At 42.9% G+C, this 19,442-nt stretch overlaps 1 protein-coding gene across 1 annotated transcript in view; it reads right to left on the reverse strand.

The window, feature by feature from the left end:
- LOC148442317 (guanine nucleotide-binding protein subunit alpha-14) overlaps positions 1–17,266 on the reverse strand; it is a 152,615-nt gene extending 135,349 nt beyond the window's left edge. Inside the window, exon 1 of the mRNA XM_088464071.1 lies at positions 16,649–17,266. Coding sequence (XP_088320197.1) covers positions 16,649–16,769 — 121 coding nt within the window. The 5' untranslated portion in view covers positions 16,770–17,266. The remainder of the gene's footprint in view (positions 1–16,648) is intronic.
- Positions 17,267–19,442: the final 2,176 nt, after the last annotated feature.

The following is a 19,442-nucleotide window of genomic DNA, read 5'->3' on the forward strand; positions in this document are numbered from 1 at the left end:
CTTTGACACGCACATGATCTCAGGTCTTTGACATACCTAAAGATATATTTGGGCTGGTTGGCCACCCCTGCACTAAACGATATGTCGCTCGATACGGCGGATCGGAGTGACATATCGGTCACATTGTCTAGTGTGTACCTGCTATTTTGTCGACGATGCACGCTCCAGCACATCATCAGCGACTTCCACCATTGGCCCTGCATGCAGGGCCAACGGGGGGATATATTTAGCGAGGGTCATGCTGCTGAATGCCATCACTCCCGGCAAGTGCGTACTTGCAGATGCCGGCTACCCCGCCGAGCCCTGTTGCTGAAAATGTCAGGCACACTAGACATCGTCTAATGTGTACGTACCCAGCTTAAGAGCTTCTGCTCTGTGTCCCGACATTTATAATTAAAAAAAAAATAAAAATTATTAAAAGATTTCCCCACGTTTTACCATGATGAGGAGGGGGTGCGTGGGGGGAAAAAAAATTGATTTTGCTGTGAAAATTGTCCAGGAGTTCGGAAATGAATCACAAGATTGTGCAGAGATGACTTACCTGCAAAATCACATCGCTGACCTAAATTCCTGGCACATGGTTCTAAACTGAACTTCCCCCACAAGAGATTAAAGATAAAGACGAAATAAAACAAATGGTCATGTTAATTACTAAAAATTAATAAATACAAAATAAAAAAAACAGGATTAAAGGAGTTGCCACAACACAGGTACTTGCTCAGCTGAAGACAACAAACACACAAATAAGCAAGTGTGGGTGGCTCCATATAACTTTTAAACAGTTACTTTATTGTGACTTCCAGCTTCTGCTGCTCAGATGTTTTGCTGTAGGCAATAAACCAGAATCTACACGGTCAGATTTTTTTGATCAGGACGAGGAACGGGGCGATTTTTCAGCAAATTGCCAGCTCCAATATCTGTGCTACACATTATGCAATTTTTCATTAGAAGCTACCCATTTTCCACCACACTCATTTTGCATATGTACGCCCACAAGGAGGATGACAGTGACAGGAAAACATAGGAAATAGCAGTAGATTATCGAAAGTGCACACACACTGCTCGATATCGGCAAACTGAGGCCGAGATTTTCGTTCTTGGTCGATATCGGATAATTGAAAGAATGCGTTTGTGGATTGTTTTATAGGCGAAACGCTAAAATGATTGTTTGTACACACTGTACAATAAATCAGGCCGATCACCCGATTATTGGGAAATCGGGCCAATAGTTGTACAGTGTGTAGCTAGCTTTAGTCCAACAAAATATAAGGAAGCAACATTAACAACTGCTAAGACACACACACAAAAAGGCAGACATATTTAGCCATCAAGTTTATGTTTTTTTGTACACATATCCACATTAGTGTCATTGGTATAATCATCAATTAATTATAGTAATATAAGTAGCTTAAGCAGTTGCTTTCTGCATCCATATTTTTAAGATAAATATATTAGGGAATTATCTTTCTAGAAGGGGCTCCATTTTTCAATATTAACCAACCATATACACATTTGTCTTATTTTACATACTGGGTGAACATTTCATAACCACCAACTTGGAGTAAGCATGACATGGAGCTTTACATACATACATGCCAATGGGCACAAGAATAAACTGTCCAATAAAATTGTATCGGTAACTATTACCCTGTTGCAGTTCTATAATATAATCAAAATGAAGGACCACAAAATGACAATAGCGAAGGTCACAATAATTATTTATTCCAGTAACATTTATTTAAATAGTGCCAGCAAATTATGTTGTGTAATTGTAAAATTTGGCATAAACACTGTAATAAAAGTAACTGAAAATCTATAGCATCCAATTAACTGATCGCCATACTAAAGATCAATTGGTTGTGAACAATAAAAGAGATCCAGATTATAAACCACTTTAAAATCATGGAGGTAAGAAAACAGCAGGTATTCTTTTTATATGTACTTATTTCATGATTCAGGAACAATAGGCATATATTGCATCATTGGATATCATTATGTGGAAAAAAGAGGGGCAAATAAATTTTTTAAAAAGTTTTTTTTTCCTTTTCTTTTTCAAATTCATTTAGCTGACCCAATCACCTGAAGAATGTGACTATCCACTAAACATACTTATAAAAGGGAGCACCATGAATAACTATGGAGGTGCTCCGGAAAACAAATATAGAATATTATTGCACTGAGCATTACATCACCTACTTTTATACAGGTCAAAAGAACTAAAATGTAAGAAAAAAAAAATTGTTACTAATTATTATACAGCGACATCACTGTATCGCAAATTGTATGGATATGAAAAGCTATGGAGGGAGGATCACAACAACGGTTTCCAAAAAGGAGCATGTAATTATTGAGAGATTACAAAAAATGTTGATACTACATGTATAAACATCTATATCTACATATAATAAAAGGTGCCATAATTTCAGTGTTAATTAGGAAAAATTGTGCATACACACATACATACTGTATATTCCTCATTCACTCATTGACTTGTAATATCCATTAAAGCTACATAAAAAAACTGCTTTATCCCACATATAATACTAAACAAAAACCAGTGAGGATGTCCAACCCGTCTAATTATGGTCATGATTAACTTTTACTGGTGTAACATTATTTCAGTGTAGCCACAGTCCTTCCACTTGAATCATTGTGCAATAAATTAGAAACACTGGTATGTGGTCATTTTACACACTGTTGATTTTGCTCATTGACATACTCGTATATATAATTCATACCCTATGTGTCTGTGTGGATGAAGAGTAGTGCAGATTCATTTATAAAACACAGAAAAGTGACAACTATCAACATAGCAAAAAAAAAAAAGAAGTTTTTGTAAGACAGAAAAATAAACTAGCTTGAACTACACTCGATGGTTATGGTTGCATACATTATAATAATTGCATATTGCACTTTACAAACTAAACTGCAGTCATTGTACCGGTTAAGCTCTGTTGTACTTGATTTGTTATGTCAGAGCATGCACATTTGAAATATGGTAACACAATGGGCCAGATTCAGAAAAGGACGCAGATGCATTTACAACTGCGATTTCAGACACAGGGGACTTGCGAAAATATGCTAATGACTTAGTTGATGTCTTGTACACAGAGATGCCCACCTTGAGCCTCTCAAATCTGCTGCTTACGTTCAAAAGAGGTAACATCGGTCGCTCATTGAACATCTAAGCAACCCTATGTGGTCTCAGAATGTCCGTCTCCCCTAAAGTGCTGGGGCTTCTCCAGCTGCAAACTAATCCCTACACACTTGCAATTTTTTTAAGTCCCTATAGTGCCCCCATCCCTTCCCCAAACACTGATGTCACTCACTTTGCAAATAATAATCCATTGTTATTGCAATAATACCCCTTTTCAGACATACTGAGATTCCCGGGAATTTGGCCTGCCTCGGCCAAAATTCCCGGGTCTCATGTCTGTGTGAAAGGTACCTACCCGGGAACACGTTCCCGGGTAGCCGCCCCTGCAATCGACCAGGGTATTTCCCAGGACTTAAGTCCCGGAAAGACTACCCTGCTCTAGTGTGAATGGTGCAACCCGGGGATGTTACTCCCGGGCTGCACCAGGCAGTTTCTGATTGGCCCTGGTTCCGACTGAGCCACCGGGGAGGTGGCACCAGAGGCGGTAACAGCGCCCGCACCCCTTCCCATACTCAGCGCTGGCAGCACTGAGAGCAGCGCCCTCCCTGTAATTACCGGCGGTAGCAGCGCCCGCACCTCCCCCCCTTCCCATACTCAGCGCCGACAGCACTGAGAGCAGCCCCCCCGTCCCTATAATTACCGGCAGTAGCAGTGCCGCCGGTAACAGCGCCCGCACCTCCCCCCCTTCCCGGGTAGACAGTGTAGTGTGAAAGGGGGGTCTAGACCAAATACCCGTGATTTTTCACAGGAGACATTCCCGGGTCTGAGCAGGAAATTTCCCGGGTTCTATGTCTGAAAGGGGTATAAGAGACACCAGTACTTGGCATGATTTTTCCCTATGGAATATGCTGGTACTGTATAAATAAATGTTAATATTTATATGAAATTGTTAATGTAGCTCTAAGTTGGGAGCAGGAGCATAGTGCTCTGGGCAGCAGGGGTTGGTTTAGGGAGTGGTGTGGGAGAAGTGCACTTGTAGGGGCGAATTGACTCCCTGCCAGACCTCATTAATAACTAATAAAATCAGAGAATAAAAATCGACCAAGAGCCAATTCCAAATCAGGTGACCGCCACTGCACGGGAGTCACAGCATGCCAGAAGAGGCGGAGGAGTGTACTGTGCTCACAGTCTGCCTGCTCAACTGTAAAGCTAAGTGGGAGAGGCATGTGGGGGAGTTCGAAGTTTGGGTTTTTTTAACATGTAAGAGACATAAAATAGCATGTTGTGGGAATTGCCAAAAGTCCCACTGTATCAAAAATTGCAATACACAAGGTAAATGCATATTTTGATTTTTTTCCTTAGCAATAACATTGTAATTGTTTAATTTTCAATGCATGTGTATGGTATGTATGTATGTATGGATATGTTTATACTTTGTGCAGGCTCACACATAAGTGGTAAACATTGAGATAATGTTTGGCTCGGTCTCTGGGGGGGAATTCAATTAGCTGTGGGATTTACCGCAGGATTTTAGCTACAGAGTCTAGTGCCCAGAGCTATTCAATTATATCCAGCAGTAAGCCCCGCAGCTAACACATGTAAGGTATAGATTAAAGGTTAAGTGATGCAATTACCCTGCACAGTAAGTCCCAAGGGTGCACGTAATGCAGATTTGTGTTCGCACCCTCCTGATGTGCGAACAGAAATCAGCGTTAAGTGCACCCTCGAGTGTTATTACGGCCAGTAAGTCTCATAGCGAACTGAACTCCCCCCTCTAACAGGTTGGCCATGCCTAGAGTGAAGGCTCTCAGATACATCACTTGTTAGTAATACCCCTTTTACACCAGAGCTAAAACCCGGGTCTTTGAAGGGTTAACCCGGGCAGCGGGTTGGATCGCCGGGTCGAGTGACCCGGCAATCCAACCCAGGTAACTAGCAGGGTTTAACAAGGGCCTAGCCCGTGAAACCCTGCTATGGGAACAGCGCACTCCGGGTCACGAAGACCTGGAGTGCGCTGCTAGCCGGCCGATTGGTCCGGCTTCAGTGGCGCTTGGAGATGACGTCATCTCCAAGCGACCACTTTCACTCCGCAAAAGCCGGGTCTATGCAGACCCGACTATGGTGTGAGCGGCGCTGACTCGGGAATATCCCGAGTCAGCGCCGGCAAAATTCCGGGTCTGATCCGGATAGGAACTTTGTTCCAACTCCGGGTCAGACCCGGAATTTAGGTGGAAAAGGGGTATAAGTGGGATTGAGCCTTAGCAAGGCTTAACAGAATAATATAATGAGCTCATGGGTTGGTGGGAAAAAAAGCCCAAACTGATAAATAACTATACTAATCTGGATCTATGGTACTCTGTGTTCATCGGGCCTGCTGACATTCGTACACCACATAACACACAGTACACAGACAAAAAGCATTCATTCAGAACAAACTTAATTGACACATGAATTATCTCATGCTTAACTCTAATATCCTCAAACTGTTACCAGAAAAACAAAAGCTCATACATCTCACAATCATCTTTTTATCTCTTTCCCTCTTCTGCTGGCTGGCAATTTAGTAAACAAAACACAAAATCACCTCCTGCAGTATACAGATTCTGATTCTGAACACTATTTAAATCTAGAAAATCTTAAATGTATCATTTTCAAAATCATTTAATTGTGCCCTATTGAATCAATGCTTTGTTTTGTAACAGACTTCCATCTTTGACCTCTTCCTCTAAAATAATCTCATCCTTCTGGCATTAATAGAAACATGACTAATGCTGGGTACACACTGGCCGATCAATTGATCAGACAATATATCGTGCCCCCGTCCCCCTTACACAGGGGCGCCGAGAGGGGGGGGGGGGGGGGACGACAACCGCGAGCGGGTACTAATAACCCGTGTCCTACTCATTGTGATTTCATTACCATTATCTTGTTTTTGCCAGACTTTGCTCAATCTCTGATTTCTTGAACTCTCCATCTCGTCTCACTGGCCATCAACTGATCACCTGTAAATTATTCTCCACCACCTTAACGTCTATGCACTTTTATGGTGCATACACACTGTCAGATATGTCAGATGAAGGATTTTACCAATGATTTTAACGATTTCAGACAGTATTAAAATTAATGGAATGGTCTAAATCTGACTGCAAAACACATCAGATGTCAGATACAGTTATCTGACATGTGGGAACACGCATCGCTCATCGTTGCAGTCACACGTCAGATTTTCTTTTAGATATGAACGATTGAACGATTTTTCGTTATCGTTCAGATCTGACAGAAAATCTGACCATGTGTATGCACCATAGTCTACCAACCATCTACATACAAATCTAAATTCTTAATGTTTAACCCAAATTTCTACAATCTCTTATCGAGAAGTCCCAAATCTTAATCAATCCCTACCAGCAACTCTTGATCAAGTGGATTCATCCAGTTTGTTCTTACTCCTTTGACCACAAGCTCACACTATGGAAATACACTGCTGTAAAAAGTCTCCTGCAGTGAAGACCAGCCCTAGTGTAAATCTCATACTTCCTCAAATATACGCCTATACTCACCTCCAATGAAAAAGATCTGTATTCTACCTAACAAACATATTTCCAATCTCTCATCTCCACTCAGGCTTCTAACCCGTAAAGTACATACATTTTTCCTCAACCATCCTACCCCAAAACCTCTGACAATCATCTCTGGTCAGATGAGGTTTACTAATTTAAGAGCAAGATTCAATGTTACATTTTACCCTCTTCAATACCTCTCTTGCATTCTGTGCCCCCTGCTCTTCATTTGATCCTACAAATGAAGAGGAAGTATCTACAGTCTTCTTCTCCTAGCATTCTACAACCTGTCAACTTTACCCTATCCACCACATTAATCAGCAATTGTAATCGCCCTCAATCCATTGGTATCTTTACCTCATTACTCAAGATAAATAATGCGATAATTACTTACGAAATAAAACTAATTCTGATCCAAACTCTTCCACAGATCATCATCATGTCATCCCCCATGCCCTTCCAAGCTTTGAGAGGCAAACAAACTACCCTCACACAATCTTTTAAAACCCTTTCAGTCAGACTTTCATTCCAAAAGTAACGAAGGCGGCCAATACTTTAACCACTGTTAAATCTTAAGGTCATTATTAAATTTTAATGCTCCTCTCAGCTGGATTTAACACTGCTAACCACTCTTCTTATGCAAACATACAGTCAGGTGCATAAATATTAGGACATTGACAGAATTTTCATATTTTGGCCTCTATTCACCACCACAATGGCTTTGAAATGAAACAAACAAGATGTGCTTTAACTGCAGACTTTCACATTTAATTTGAGGGTAATTACATCCAAATCAGGTGAACGGTGTAGGAATTACAACGGTTTCTATATGTGCCTCCCACTTTTTAAGGGGCCAAAAGTAATGGGACTATCAACTCAAAAGCTATTTCATGGACAGGTGTGGGCTATTCCCTAGTTATTTCATTATCAATTCAGCAGGTAAAAGGTCTGGAGTTGATTCTAGGTGTGACATTTGCATTTGGAATCAGTTGCTATCAACTCTCAATATGAGATCCATAGAGCTGTCACTATCAGTGAAGCAAGCCATCATTAGGCTGAAAAATCAAAACAAGCCCATCAGAGAGATAACAAAAACATTAGGTGTGGCCAAATCAACTGTTTGGAACATTCTTAAAAAGAAAGAACGCACCGGAGAGCTCAGCAACACCAAAAGACCCGGAAGACCACAGAAAACAACTGTGGTGGATGACAGAAGAATTATTTCCCTGGTGAAGAAAAATCCCTTCACAACAGATGGCCAAATCAAGAACACTCTCCAGGAGGTAGGTGTATATGTGTCAAAGACAACAATCAAGAGAAGACTTCACAAGAGTGAATATAGAGGGTTCACCACAAGATGTAAACCATTGGTGAGCTACAAAAACAGGAAGACCAGATTAGAGTTTGCCAAACAACATCTAAAAAAGCCATTACAGTTCTGGAACAACATCCTATGGACAGATGAGACAAAGATCAACTTGTACCAGAGTGATGGGAAGAGAAGAGTATGGAGAAGGAAAGGAACTGCTCATGATCCAAAACATACCACCTCATCAGTGAAGCATGGTGGTGGTAGTGTCATGGCGTGGGCATGTATGGCTGCCAATGGAACTGGTTCCCTTGTATTTATTGATGATGTGACTGCTGACAAAAGCAGCAGAATGAATTCTGAAGTGTTTCGGGCAATATTATATGCTCATATTCAGTCAAATGCTTCAGAACTCATTGGATGGCGCTTCACAGTGCAGATGGACAATGACCCGAAGCATACTGCAAAAGCAACCAAAGAGTTTTTTAAAGCTAAAAAGTGGAATGTTATGCAATGGCCAAGTCAATCCCCTGACCTGAATCCAATTGAGCATGCATTTCACTTGATGAAGACAAAACTGAAGGGAAAATACCCCAAGAACAAGCAGGAACTGAAGACATTTGCAGTAGAGGCCTGGCAGAGCATCACCAGTGATGAAACCCGGCGTCTGGTGATGTCTATGAGTTCCAGACTCCAGGCTGTAATTGCCTGCAAAGGATTTGCAACAAAGTATTAAAAAGTGAAAGTTACATTTAGGATTGTTTAGTTTGTCCCATTACTTTTGGCCCCTTAAAAAGTGGGAGGCACATATAGAAACCGTTGTAATTCCTACACCGTTCACCTGATTTGGATGTAATTACCCTCAAATTAAATCTGAAAGTCTGCAGTTAAAGCACATCTTGTTTGTTTCATTTCAAAGCCATTGTGGTGGTAAATAGAGGCCAAAATATGAAAATTCTGTCAATGTCCCAATATTTATGCACCTGACTGTACGTAAATCAGAGGTAAGTATACAGAGTACATCAAATTTGAAGATTAAGTGGAACCAATAAAAGTGTATTACTGATCAGAAGAAATCTAAAAAAAAACACTTGTACTTAAAAGGTAAATGCTTTAGGAGTTGTGTAAACAAAAATAAAATAGGGAAACAATTATAAAGTCAGTTGACGCAACAAAAACCATGCAGTGGATTCCAAAACGTACTAATATTAGTTTGAACATAACTCTTTATAGTCATGTTCAAACTATTAGTAAGCTTTTGAATCCACTGCATGGTTTTGGCATTAGAATATATGGTTCCCATTTTTTTAAAAACGGTCCACACCCCTGTCTATTAACGTATATAGGATACAGGTGTTCCTCCTCTAATCACACTCATGGAGGTTGCACATTTTGCAATAGTGACTATGGGTACGATTCAGAGGTGGACGCATTTAACACATCAGGCACAAGCACCCAATTTTTTAAATCTGTGCATGCATTCAAGATGCACTGCACATGTGTTCCAATGGTTACCACTGGGGGATGCAGATCAGAATAGCATGGAGATCCAAGCAATATCAATAGGCGTTCCTGGGCGGTGACTGGAGGTGGCTTTTGTTACCAGGTGTGCCAGTGCCAAGGACAGAGTCAAAAGATGCAGTTCCACTAGCAGCGGCAGGCATGTACGGTTGGACATTCTAAGCAACCATTGGGTTGTTGTAATGTCAGATGATGCGGCCGATGTTTGCTCAATGGTGCATCTATTTGCGTACTGCAGCATATTACAGCCGCAGCCGGTGGGTGCCCATCGACTGCGGCTTTAGAATAAATTCTCTGTAACAGCTGCGATAAAAGTCACAGCTGCTACTACATTAGCAGATTAAATGGAGTTCGGAACATTAGCTTTTTTAAATTTCAATATGATCTCCAGATGATGCCCAAAACTATCTATCATCTCTAGAGCTCTCACATCATTATGGAATGTCTCTCTGCCATTTCACCTTCGACGTCCTATCATCACCTCAGACACAATCTAAAAAACAATAATGTACTGATTAAGATCGGCGCTCACTCCTCTTATAGGGGGATGTGAAAAACAAGGGTGCTGCAGATCCCAAAATTAGACTTCCCAGGGTCTAACAATAATAGTCTGAAAATAGGAGTGACATTTGTGTGAAACCACAAGTGTCAAAAAGCGGGACTGCGCTCCGTGGGTGGTATACAAATCTCAGCGTATGTCAGTGAATGAGTCTGAAGCAATCTGATAAACCTGTCATGTGATATATTTATTGATAGTAACAATCACAAATATATGTGATGGGTATGAATAGATAGGTAGGGGAACACAAGGGGGAGGTGATGAGGGATATGTAATAGACTGGTATATATTAGTGGAGAAATCAGGGATAATGAACCGTTCAGTAACTGGGAAAAGTAGGCTAACAGAGGGAGGGGGTCCCACACCCCACTGTACCTAACGAAACAACCAAAGTCAAAAAAAGTCAATGTCCAAATGTATATTCAAACAGACTAAGCAGTGGTCTGTTTATGGTCTATGTAATAAAATCTTAGTGAGGCCTCACCTTGTGATAAACAGAAAGCTGGTCCTGCTCCTGTCCTGTTCCGTGGTCCCCGTCTCCTCCTTGCTGCCGATGGTAGGGCCATATTCCGGTAGCTGCTGCTGATGCAGCTACAGGCTTGGTCCCCGTAGTGTCCGGAAGCCAAATCCTGTGCAGTACTGTAATCTCGCGAGAGATCGCGGGCTGTAGGGGACCTGCCGGCTCCGGGCTACTGCACGCTCAACTCGCCAAAAGATGAGGAGACTAGGCAGGCAGAGGGGGCGTGAGTGCACTGTGGTGGTGGGGAATGTGGTGCTTCTCTATTGCTCCTACGCGTGTCGGCTTCTCATAAGCCTTCCTTAGGGAGTAGTGGTCGGCGCCATCTTGGAGGTGGAATTTAAAGTAAATTGAGCGGGCTAGGTCTATGATGCGGACCCACGTCACTGGATACACAAAACGTTGCCATAGTTACTGAACGTGATGATAAAGGGAGAGTTCCTCACGCCCCCTCTGCCTGTCTAGTCTCCTCATCTTTTGGAGAGTTGAGCGCGCAGTAGACCAGAGCCGGCAGGTCCCCTACAGCCCGCGATCTCTCGCGAGATTACGATACTGCACAGGATTTGGCTTCCGGACACTGCGGGGACCAAGCCTGTAGCTGCATCAGCAGCAGCTACCGGAATACGGCCCTACCATCGGCAGCAAAGAGGAGACGGGGACCTCGGGACAGGAGCAGGACCAGCTTTCTGTTTATCACAAGGTGAGGCCTCACCAGGATTTTATTACATAGACCATAAACAGACCACTGCTTAGTCTGTTTGAATATACATTTGGACATTGACTTTTTTTGACTTTGGTTGTTTCGTTAGGTACAGTGGGGTGTGGGACCCCCTCCCTCTGTTAGCCTACTTTTTCCAGTTACTGAACGGTTCATTATCCCCGATTTCTCCACTAATATATACCAGTCTATTACATATCCCTCATCACCTCCCCCTTGTGTTCCCCTACCTATCTATTCATACCCATCACATATATTTGTGATTGTTACTATCAATAAATATATCACATGACAGGTTTATCAGATTGCTTCAGACTCATTCACTGACATACGCTGAGATTTGTATACCACCCACGGAGCGCAGTCCCGCTTTTTGACACGTGTGGTTTCACACATATGTCACTCCTATTTTCAGACAATCTAAAAAACGTAGTTAATATTATTCCCACCAGTCAATATAAGCTGCCGACCTTATATGCTATATGTGTGGAGAACAAAATAATAGCTTTTGCACTCCAGCTCTCTGACTAGGCGTTCTCCTGAACTCAGAACTGTCCTTTTCATCACACCCCAAGAATGTATTCAATCCTGTAACTTTCCAAGAACATGCACATCTCACACAAGACGCTGTAAAAATATGTTAATCTATGCACTCACGGTGGCTGATTTAAAACAATGAGTGACCATATTATATGCTAGTAAAATAAACACAGATCTTCACCTGTAATTCTGTCTACATGCAAATGAAACATTTATCAACATACAAAAGCCCCACGGAAGCACAGTTATGACCATTTCACCACAATCGGAGATGCATACAACTCTGAAACGCCCATGGTCACTCAAAGTTGAGTATGCAGGCTCCAATGCATGAGAAGGTGCTAAACATTGCAAGCTCCATCTGCAGAAGACATTCGCACAACTTTGAATAAGGCCCATGATCTCCAGCATTGACTATTGCAATTCCCTCCTTAATGGTCTTCCAGTAACCCAGGAATGGGGAACCTCAGGCCCGTGAGCCGTATAAGGCCCGCGGAATCATTTGGCCTGGCCCTCTGAGCATTTTTCTGCTAGCCTCATCTGGCTAGCAGGGTGCCTAGAATGGCACCCTGCAGCCAGAATCTATGCAGTAGTGCCAGCAGCAGCGTCCTTAGGACGCTTAAGACGGTCACACTGCTGCCCCTACAGCTCCGGGCATTGCTGTAATCACCGAAGATTCTGACTCCGCCCCGCGTGACGTCACATGGAGTGGGCGTAGTCTGCACCAGGCCCACGGATATATTATATATCTCTATATCTCAAAATGGCCCTCGGCAGAAAAAAGGTTCCCACCCCTGCACTAACCAGACTTTCAACCCTACACCTTTAACAAGCTGTACTCACCCACTTAGTGGAATTACCTTTTCACTTAGCTCTAAGCCTTCAAGCGCAATTTTTCCAAATTCCTAAGACACTTTTTTAAACATTCTATATTAATCTACCATTACACTACACAGTTCACACAAGCTTACATTTTATCCCTGTATACAGTCAAAAACCCAATGACTCCTAATTGGATCACATAGTCACACTAAGCATTTTTTCCCATTGCTATCTGGCAGATCCAAAATGCAATAGGAGCACTTAGCCCAAACTAATTATATTAATATAAATATATATATATATATATATATATATATATATATATTAATATATATATATATTAATATAAATATATTAATATATATATATAAATATAAATATATATATATATATATATATATATATATATATATATATATATATATATATATATATATATATATATATATATATATATATATATATATATATATAATGGCCCTGTTGAGGATTCTGTCTGTATGTCAATACCCAGTTACACTGGTGTTGATGAGGTTGTATGTGGTTGCAATATAAATAAAATGTTATAAATAATTACTAGTGCTATATTAGTGTCACACAGTGACAGGTGGCAAGATGATTACATTTATGTGCAAAACAGTATAAAAAAAAAAAGTTTAAATAATTTTATAGTGGATTGAACTAGCCCTTCTTCAACTTTTACCAAGTAAATTACTTTCACATTACAAGACAACAGCCGAAAGGCATAATGGAAGGTACAGTTGGAGAGGTTTGTTGTTGGGATATGACGCACAAAAAGCTGATTCTGAATAAAGTTGCATCCAATGTACAGAGAAAATAGATGTGACGTACACGAAGGCAATGAAGAAAAACTAGTATGACTTAACATCTGGCCAAAAAGCAAAGAAGGAAAAGTTTCCATTTGAATATAGGGCAAGACGCTTTTCTATGTCGTCTTCCAAGTGCCAAAAGAAAGGTTCCATCTTTGTTTTTTTAAGTTACATGGTGCACTGAACATGGTTGAAAAGACAGGTATTCTTTACAGAAGGGGTTCCCAACCACAGTCCTCAAGGCACACTAAAGGTGCCCATACACGGTGCGATAAATTAGCAGATCCAACGGTTTGATGCGATTTGGCTGCTCTATCGCACAGTGTATGGGCATGATATCGGATAGTGCTTGCACCAGTGGGGTCGTACATCACACCCCCAGATCTTACTGCAGGTTCAGTCGATCAGGGGATGCGATGTGCGATCCCATAAAGCGCTATGCGGGTGGGGGAGCCAGCATATCGGGCGGTCAGCCAACCAAATGCACCGTGATCCCCCGCCGCATCGCACTGTGTATGGCCAGCTTAACAGTCCAGGTTTTAAGGATAGCCATACTTGAGCACAGGTGACTTAATTAGTACCTCAGTTATTTTGATTTAACCATCTGTGCAAAAGAATGGATATCACTAAAACCTGGACTGTTGGTGTGCCTTGAGGACAGAGCTTGGGTATCACTGCTTAACAGTAATAGAGGTAAGTCCTGAAAAATATTATCATCATTCCAAACGCCACCACAGGATTGCTAAGCATAACTGAGAATGATCAAGTCCTTCTGAAGGGCACAATGATGAGAAACAGAGAGAACTTGCCATAATCAATGATGTCTCACTCTGGTGTACAGCATCTTTTGACTGACTTCTCAGATTCCATTAAAGCTCAGCAATACCCTTTTCAGACAGAAATTTTCTCCAAAAGAAGGCTTTTACCCGGCATTTGAGTGCCGGGGTGTTTTGCCGGTCCCAGTCTGAACCCTCTTTCAGACAGAAAAGCAAATTACCGGGTCAAGCATTTCTACCCAGTAATTTGCTGATCAGCACGGGTATATTTTCTGTCTGAAAGGGTCAACCCAGGTCTCCGACCCTGGTAAAAACTAGGGATGTGCAGGCTCGGATAGGTTCAAGTTTGCACGTTGAGTTCGTATTTTACCGTCCAAAAAAACGGAACTCAGAAAGAGGCAAAACGTCATCTTGCATGGACGAACATCATCATTCCTGGACTTTTGACCAGGAATGATGATGTTCGTCCATGCAAGATGACGTTTTGCCTCTTTCTGAGTTCCGTTTTTTTGGAGGGAAAAATCCGAACTCAACGTGCAAACTCGAACCTATCCGAGCCTGCACATCCCTAGTAAAAACCAGAGACGAAGTCCTGAAAATTTCGACCTGGGTTGACCCTTTCACACAGAAAAACCCTTGTTGATCAACAAATTACCGGGTAAAAGTGCTTTACCCGGTAATTTGATTTTCTGTGTGAAGGGAGTATTAATCTACTGTCTTTGCTGTGAGTACTTCCAGCCTTAATAGATCATATGTAACAGGACGCATATAGAAAAAAACGACATTTGTTGGAGGGGAGACTGATTGGACAGACCTGCCATAAAGAGAGGAACGTCAACTTTGTAATTCATTCCTACATAGACTATTATATTCCAAAGCAACTGTCAACATAGCTCAGAAACCCTCAGACAAGCCTCTATGCTTCTAAGCACTTGCTCATCTCTCACAGGCTGATGTTTTTTACTGGATGACACACTATATAGTAAAGTATTACAGTGTACCTTGCCCTTTAAGTAGAAATAAACTATAGTCAAGGGGCGGTATTCAATTGTTTCTACCCCACTCGGCGGCAGACGGAGCTATTCAATTGTTGCTCTTGTCGGGCGAGATCAGCTGCCAGTGCACCATTTCAGCTCGCAGCCCCAGGAGATCCAGACCGCGTAAACAATTGAATAGCGCCCAAGGAGTACAAATAAGAAAAAGTGCAATTAGTAGAGTCCTAGAAAATAAAATACATTCACCATCCAACTGTACAAACAGCAGATACAGCGACCAATGCATCCAAATTGTTTGGGTGTATGACTGGGGCCTATCCATTACACGACTTTTTGCACGATCGGACCAAAACCAGGAGGTTTTGGTCACATCGTACAGAAATTAGTGTAATGGATAGCCGGAAAGGACCAGCGATGCGCGTGCACACTGGGTCCTTGCCGACCCCGACAATCTACTGAACATGCCCGTCAACCTGACGACGCTCGTCAGGTTTGGCATGTTCAGAGATAGGAGGTCGGGGTCCTGCACGAATGACGTTCAGTGAACATCGTTCAGTGCAGGCACCGCACCTCAGCGACCTGACGGTCTGAACGCTAGTCGTTCAGTCTTTCAGGTCGCCTAGTGGATAGGCCCCTTAATAAGTTACAAAATTATGCATTTACTGATTGATTGTAACAAGGTTGTATTAATATAAAAGTACAAAAACACATACAACACTGCTCGTCTGGTGGTGGAGGGAGAACTGCATATATTTTATTATTTTTTTTTAAATGGTCAAATAATAATTGTGCATGGTATTGTTTTTGGTATGCTTTCATACTTACATGTTATATATAACAAGGCAGTCAGTGTATGATAACCCGGCCATTGGACCACCTGTGCCTCACTTCCAGCAGGATACATACATACATACATACATACATACATAGTTAATCATTTTTTTTGCAGTGTGAGATCAGCCTCTATTGCAGTATAGAAATCCCTTCCTGGCCCACATAAGTGATAACCTGTAGACTTTGCTAAAGTGGAATTGGCCCATTGTAAATTACACCTCCAGCTTTTGTAATGAGTGATCAAGGGTCACAGCTCCATTCCTCAGTCTTGTGACCTTGCACTGATCACTATCTCCCTGTGGGACTTGGAAATAAAAAGTATTGTACAAGTAGTCCCTGCATGCTTACTAAGGCGACCTATTGCGCTGCAGCGACACTAAAAGTCCCAGCAAGCTCTTCCAAACGGCCTGCTTGCAGTTTCTAAGCAGCAGGAGAGTCACAGGTTGCTGCAGCCTGATACGACTATACAATATATTACTAACTATTTTCACAGTAGATATGTGCTTGCAGCTCCCTCAGCACGTCTCCCCAGTCGGTTACTCATTACAGATCATTAGCAGCAGCACTCACCCAGCAGCAGCAGCTTCAGCTCCCTCCGAGCATCCCTTTTGTCCCTGCGGAGCTGTCTCTCGATCTCTGCATTAATCCTCTGAGACTCCTTCTGCTCTGCAGACAGGCAGCAACCAGCCATCGTCAACCAGCCTGACAAATACTACAATCAGGAGGAGGACAAGATCTCACAAGGTCCCTGGTAACAATGGTAGCAGGAAAGTAACAGCGGTGTCTCAGTACAGTGTCCCCACAGCAACTGGTGCCCACTGAGTGTCTAGCAGCAGCCTCTCTGTCTTCCTGCAAAAGTTCCAGCAGATATCCCGAGGAGGGAGGGGGACCTGGACAAAGCCAATGGATCCCTTGTTCCTTTCTTCCTTCCTTGCCCTGGGGAAGTTTTGCAGCAGTCCTGCTAGTCACACATGAGATCCCCAGCAGCAGCACTCCCTCCTGCAGGCATCTGTGTGTGGCGTGAGCGGGGGGACCTGCACACAGGAGAGAGAGGGGGGGAGTAATGGGAACTTACAAGGAGGTCTCTTCTCCTACCAGCAGATGGACAGGAGCCCACAGGCAGGGAGAGAGCTGGAGGTGGGGAGCAGCCACTGAGAGAGCTTTCTTTTCCTGGAGTAAATAGAGGCGGGCACAGGGCGGCCCTTCCCCAGACGTCCCCCTCCTCCCTCCAGCACTAGGGCAGGGCTCCCCGAACTGGATGGGATTGTGTGAGTGTGTGGATACTACTTTTGCCTTGCCAAAAATAATACCTCTACCTCACAGGCAGCGACACTCTCTGTCACGCTTAACGCGGGACACGTACATGACAGGGGCTAAATATAAAAAATTTCTGCGGGAAATTCCGCTTTTACGTGATCCCCTGCCACCTTGGGGAGTGTGGGGGTACATACTGGCATAACCATTAGCAAATCTCGTTGTTCCTTGAACTCCCTTCTTATCAGCCCTTGGATAGGGGGAAAAGATGGCCAGGGGCCCAGCACATGCACTGTCTGTGGGGACACAGGTGTGGTAAGCATGGTGAGATGCCAGGGAAACGCACTTACAGGTCTGTTTACACTCCTGTCTCGAGTACTTGACCTAAGTTGCAGTAGCTAAGTAACTGCATCTCCAATACTTCAGAGGCATAGTTCTTGGGTAACAGCTGCACAGTTAGTGTTTGTCTTTGCCCCTCCAGTACTGTAGCTTAAAGGACATTTGCAATGAGAACATTTTTCCATTTAGGCAAGTTTTACTTAATCCCCTAGGTGCCTAAATTCCGACAGCGGCAGCCCGACAAGGATGAAAATCCTGATTGTCCCAAGGAAAGTATTCACTAACCTATTTTATCCCCTAACCCTCCCTCAGGGTGCCTAATCCTAACCTCCCCCTTAAGTGCCTAACCCTAATCCCCCCCTCTAAGTGCCTAACCCCCCCTCCCCTTAGCCTAAACCTAACCTCCCAGGGGGGGGTCCCTAACCCTAAATCCCTCCCCGGGAACCCTAAACCTAACCCTCGAACCCCCCACCCGGGGCTGTCCGCGCACGTTGCCCGGCTTATCTTCGATCGGTAAACCGGGAGTCGGTCTCCCGGTGTAGGGAGACCGTAGTAGGGATTTCAACAACTGTCATTTAACCCTTAATGGGATTAGACAGTCGGGAAGCTGGCGGTCGGGATTCCATCCATCGGCTTCCCAACTGTTTCCCGCCTAAAGGTGCATACACACGTAACGATTTATTGAACGATTTGTCGATAATGACGTTATCGTTAAATCGTTCAAAAAATCGTTCAGTTTATGAGTTACAGCGATGAACAATAATCACAAATGTGCACTCCTGTTTGTAGTTATTGTTCATCGTCCATTTCTACCCAGCATGACGATTTTCATTAAGGGAAGGAACATTATTCGTTCATCGTTCAAACAATCGTTCATACACTTCAAAAAATCGTTCACTTTTTCAAGGGAAAATCTGACAGAAAATCGTTGGTTACAAAATCGTAACGTGTGTATGCAGCCTCATAGGCACTCTCTATGCCTCATAGGCACTCTCTATGCCTCATAGGCACTCTGGTTGAGCAGTGATTCCATAGTATCTCAGCAGCAGAAACCTCTATGCAGCTGACTGATTCAAGGCAGCAGCCCCACCCTGGAATACTCTCATGCATGGACACACCAGCTCTCAGAGGCACCTCCCCTGTATGGCCCGTATTCAATTAGTTTCGTGTCCGCGGAAAAGTTTTGCTTGCCCGACTTTCCCCCGCCATCGCCTGTTTTGGAGGCGGAAACCTATCGTGCGCGTCCCCGCTAGTCGCCGTATTCATCTCCAAACCACGCGAAAATGGCAAGCCGCAAAGTCAGAACAGACGTAAAGTGCTGTCAGAATTGGGGAAATCAGCCTGATTCCCCCAAAAAGATGCACTAACATTGGGGATCAATGTAGATGTGTCCAAATAGCCCTAATAAAACTTTTTAGGGTACTTAAGTTGTTTCAATAGCTTCTTATTAGCGTCTTTGCACAAGTAGTGAAGAATGGCATTAAGCAGTATGTTTTGTTGAAAATAAGTAGTCCTGTCTGGGGTACTTGAAAATGGGTGCTAGCATATTTTTATGTCTGTAAAGTGAACTTTTAAAAAACGTGAAAAACCACCCTCACCCACCTGTAATCCCCAAAACACTTGGCCCCTCCTTACAGCACCCCAAGAAGTCTATTTCGCTAGTTTTTATGCTTGTCCCCCCACTTTTTATTTTTTTGCCCCCAAAATGAAAGTAAGTTTTTGCGGTGTTCTTAAGTTTTTCCCAGGGATTTTTTGTCACACTTGTCCTTTG

Source organism: Taudactylus pleione, unplaced genomic scaffold, assembly GCF_031769625.1.
Source record: "Taudactylus pleione unplaced genomic scaffold, aTauple2 ptg001573l, whole genome shotgun sequence".
In the NCBI taxonomy this organism is placed as follows: Eukaryota; Metazoa; Chordata; class Amphibia; order Anura; family Myobatrachidae; genus Taudactylus; species Taudactylus pleione.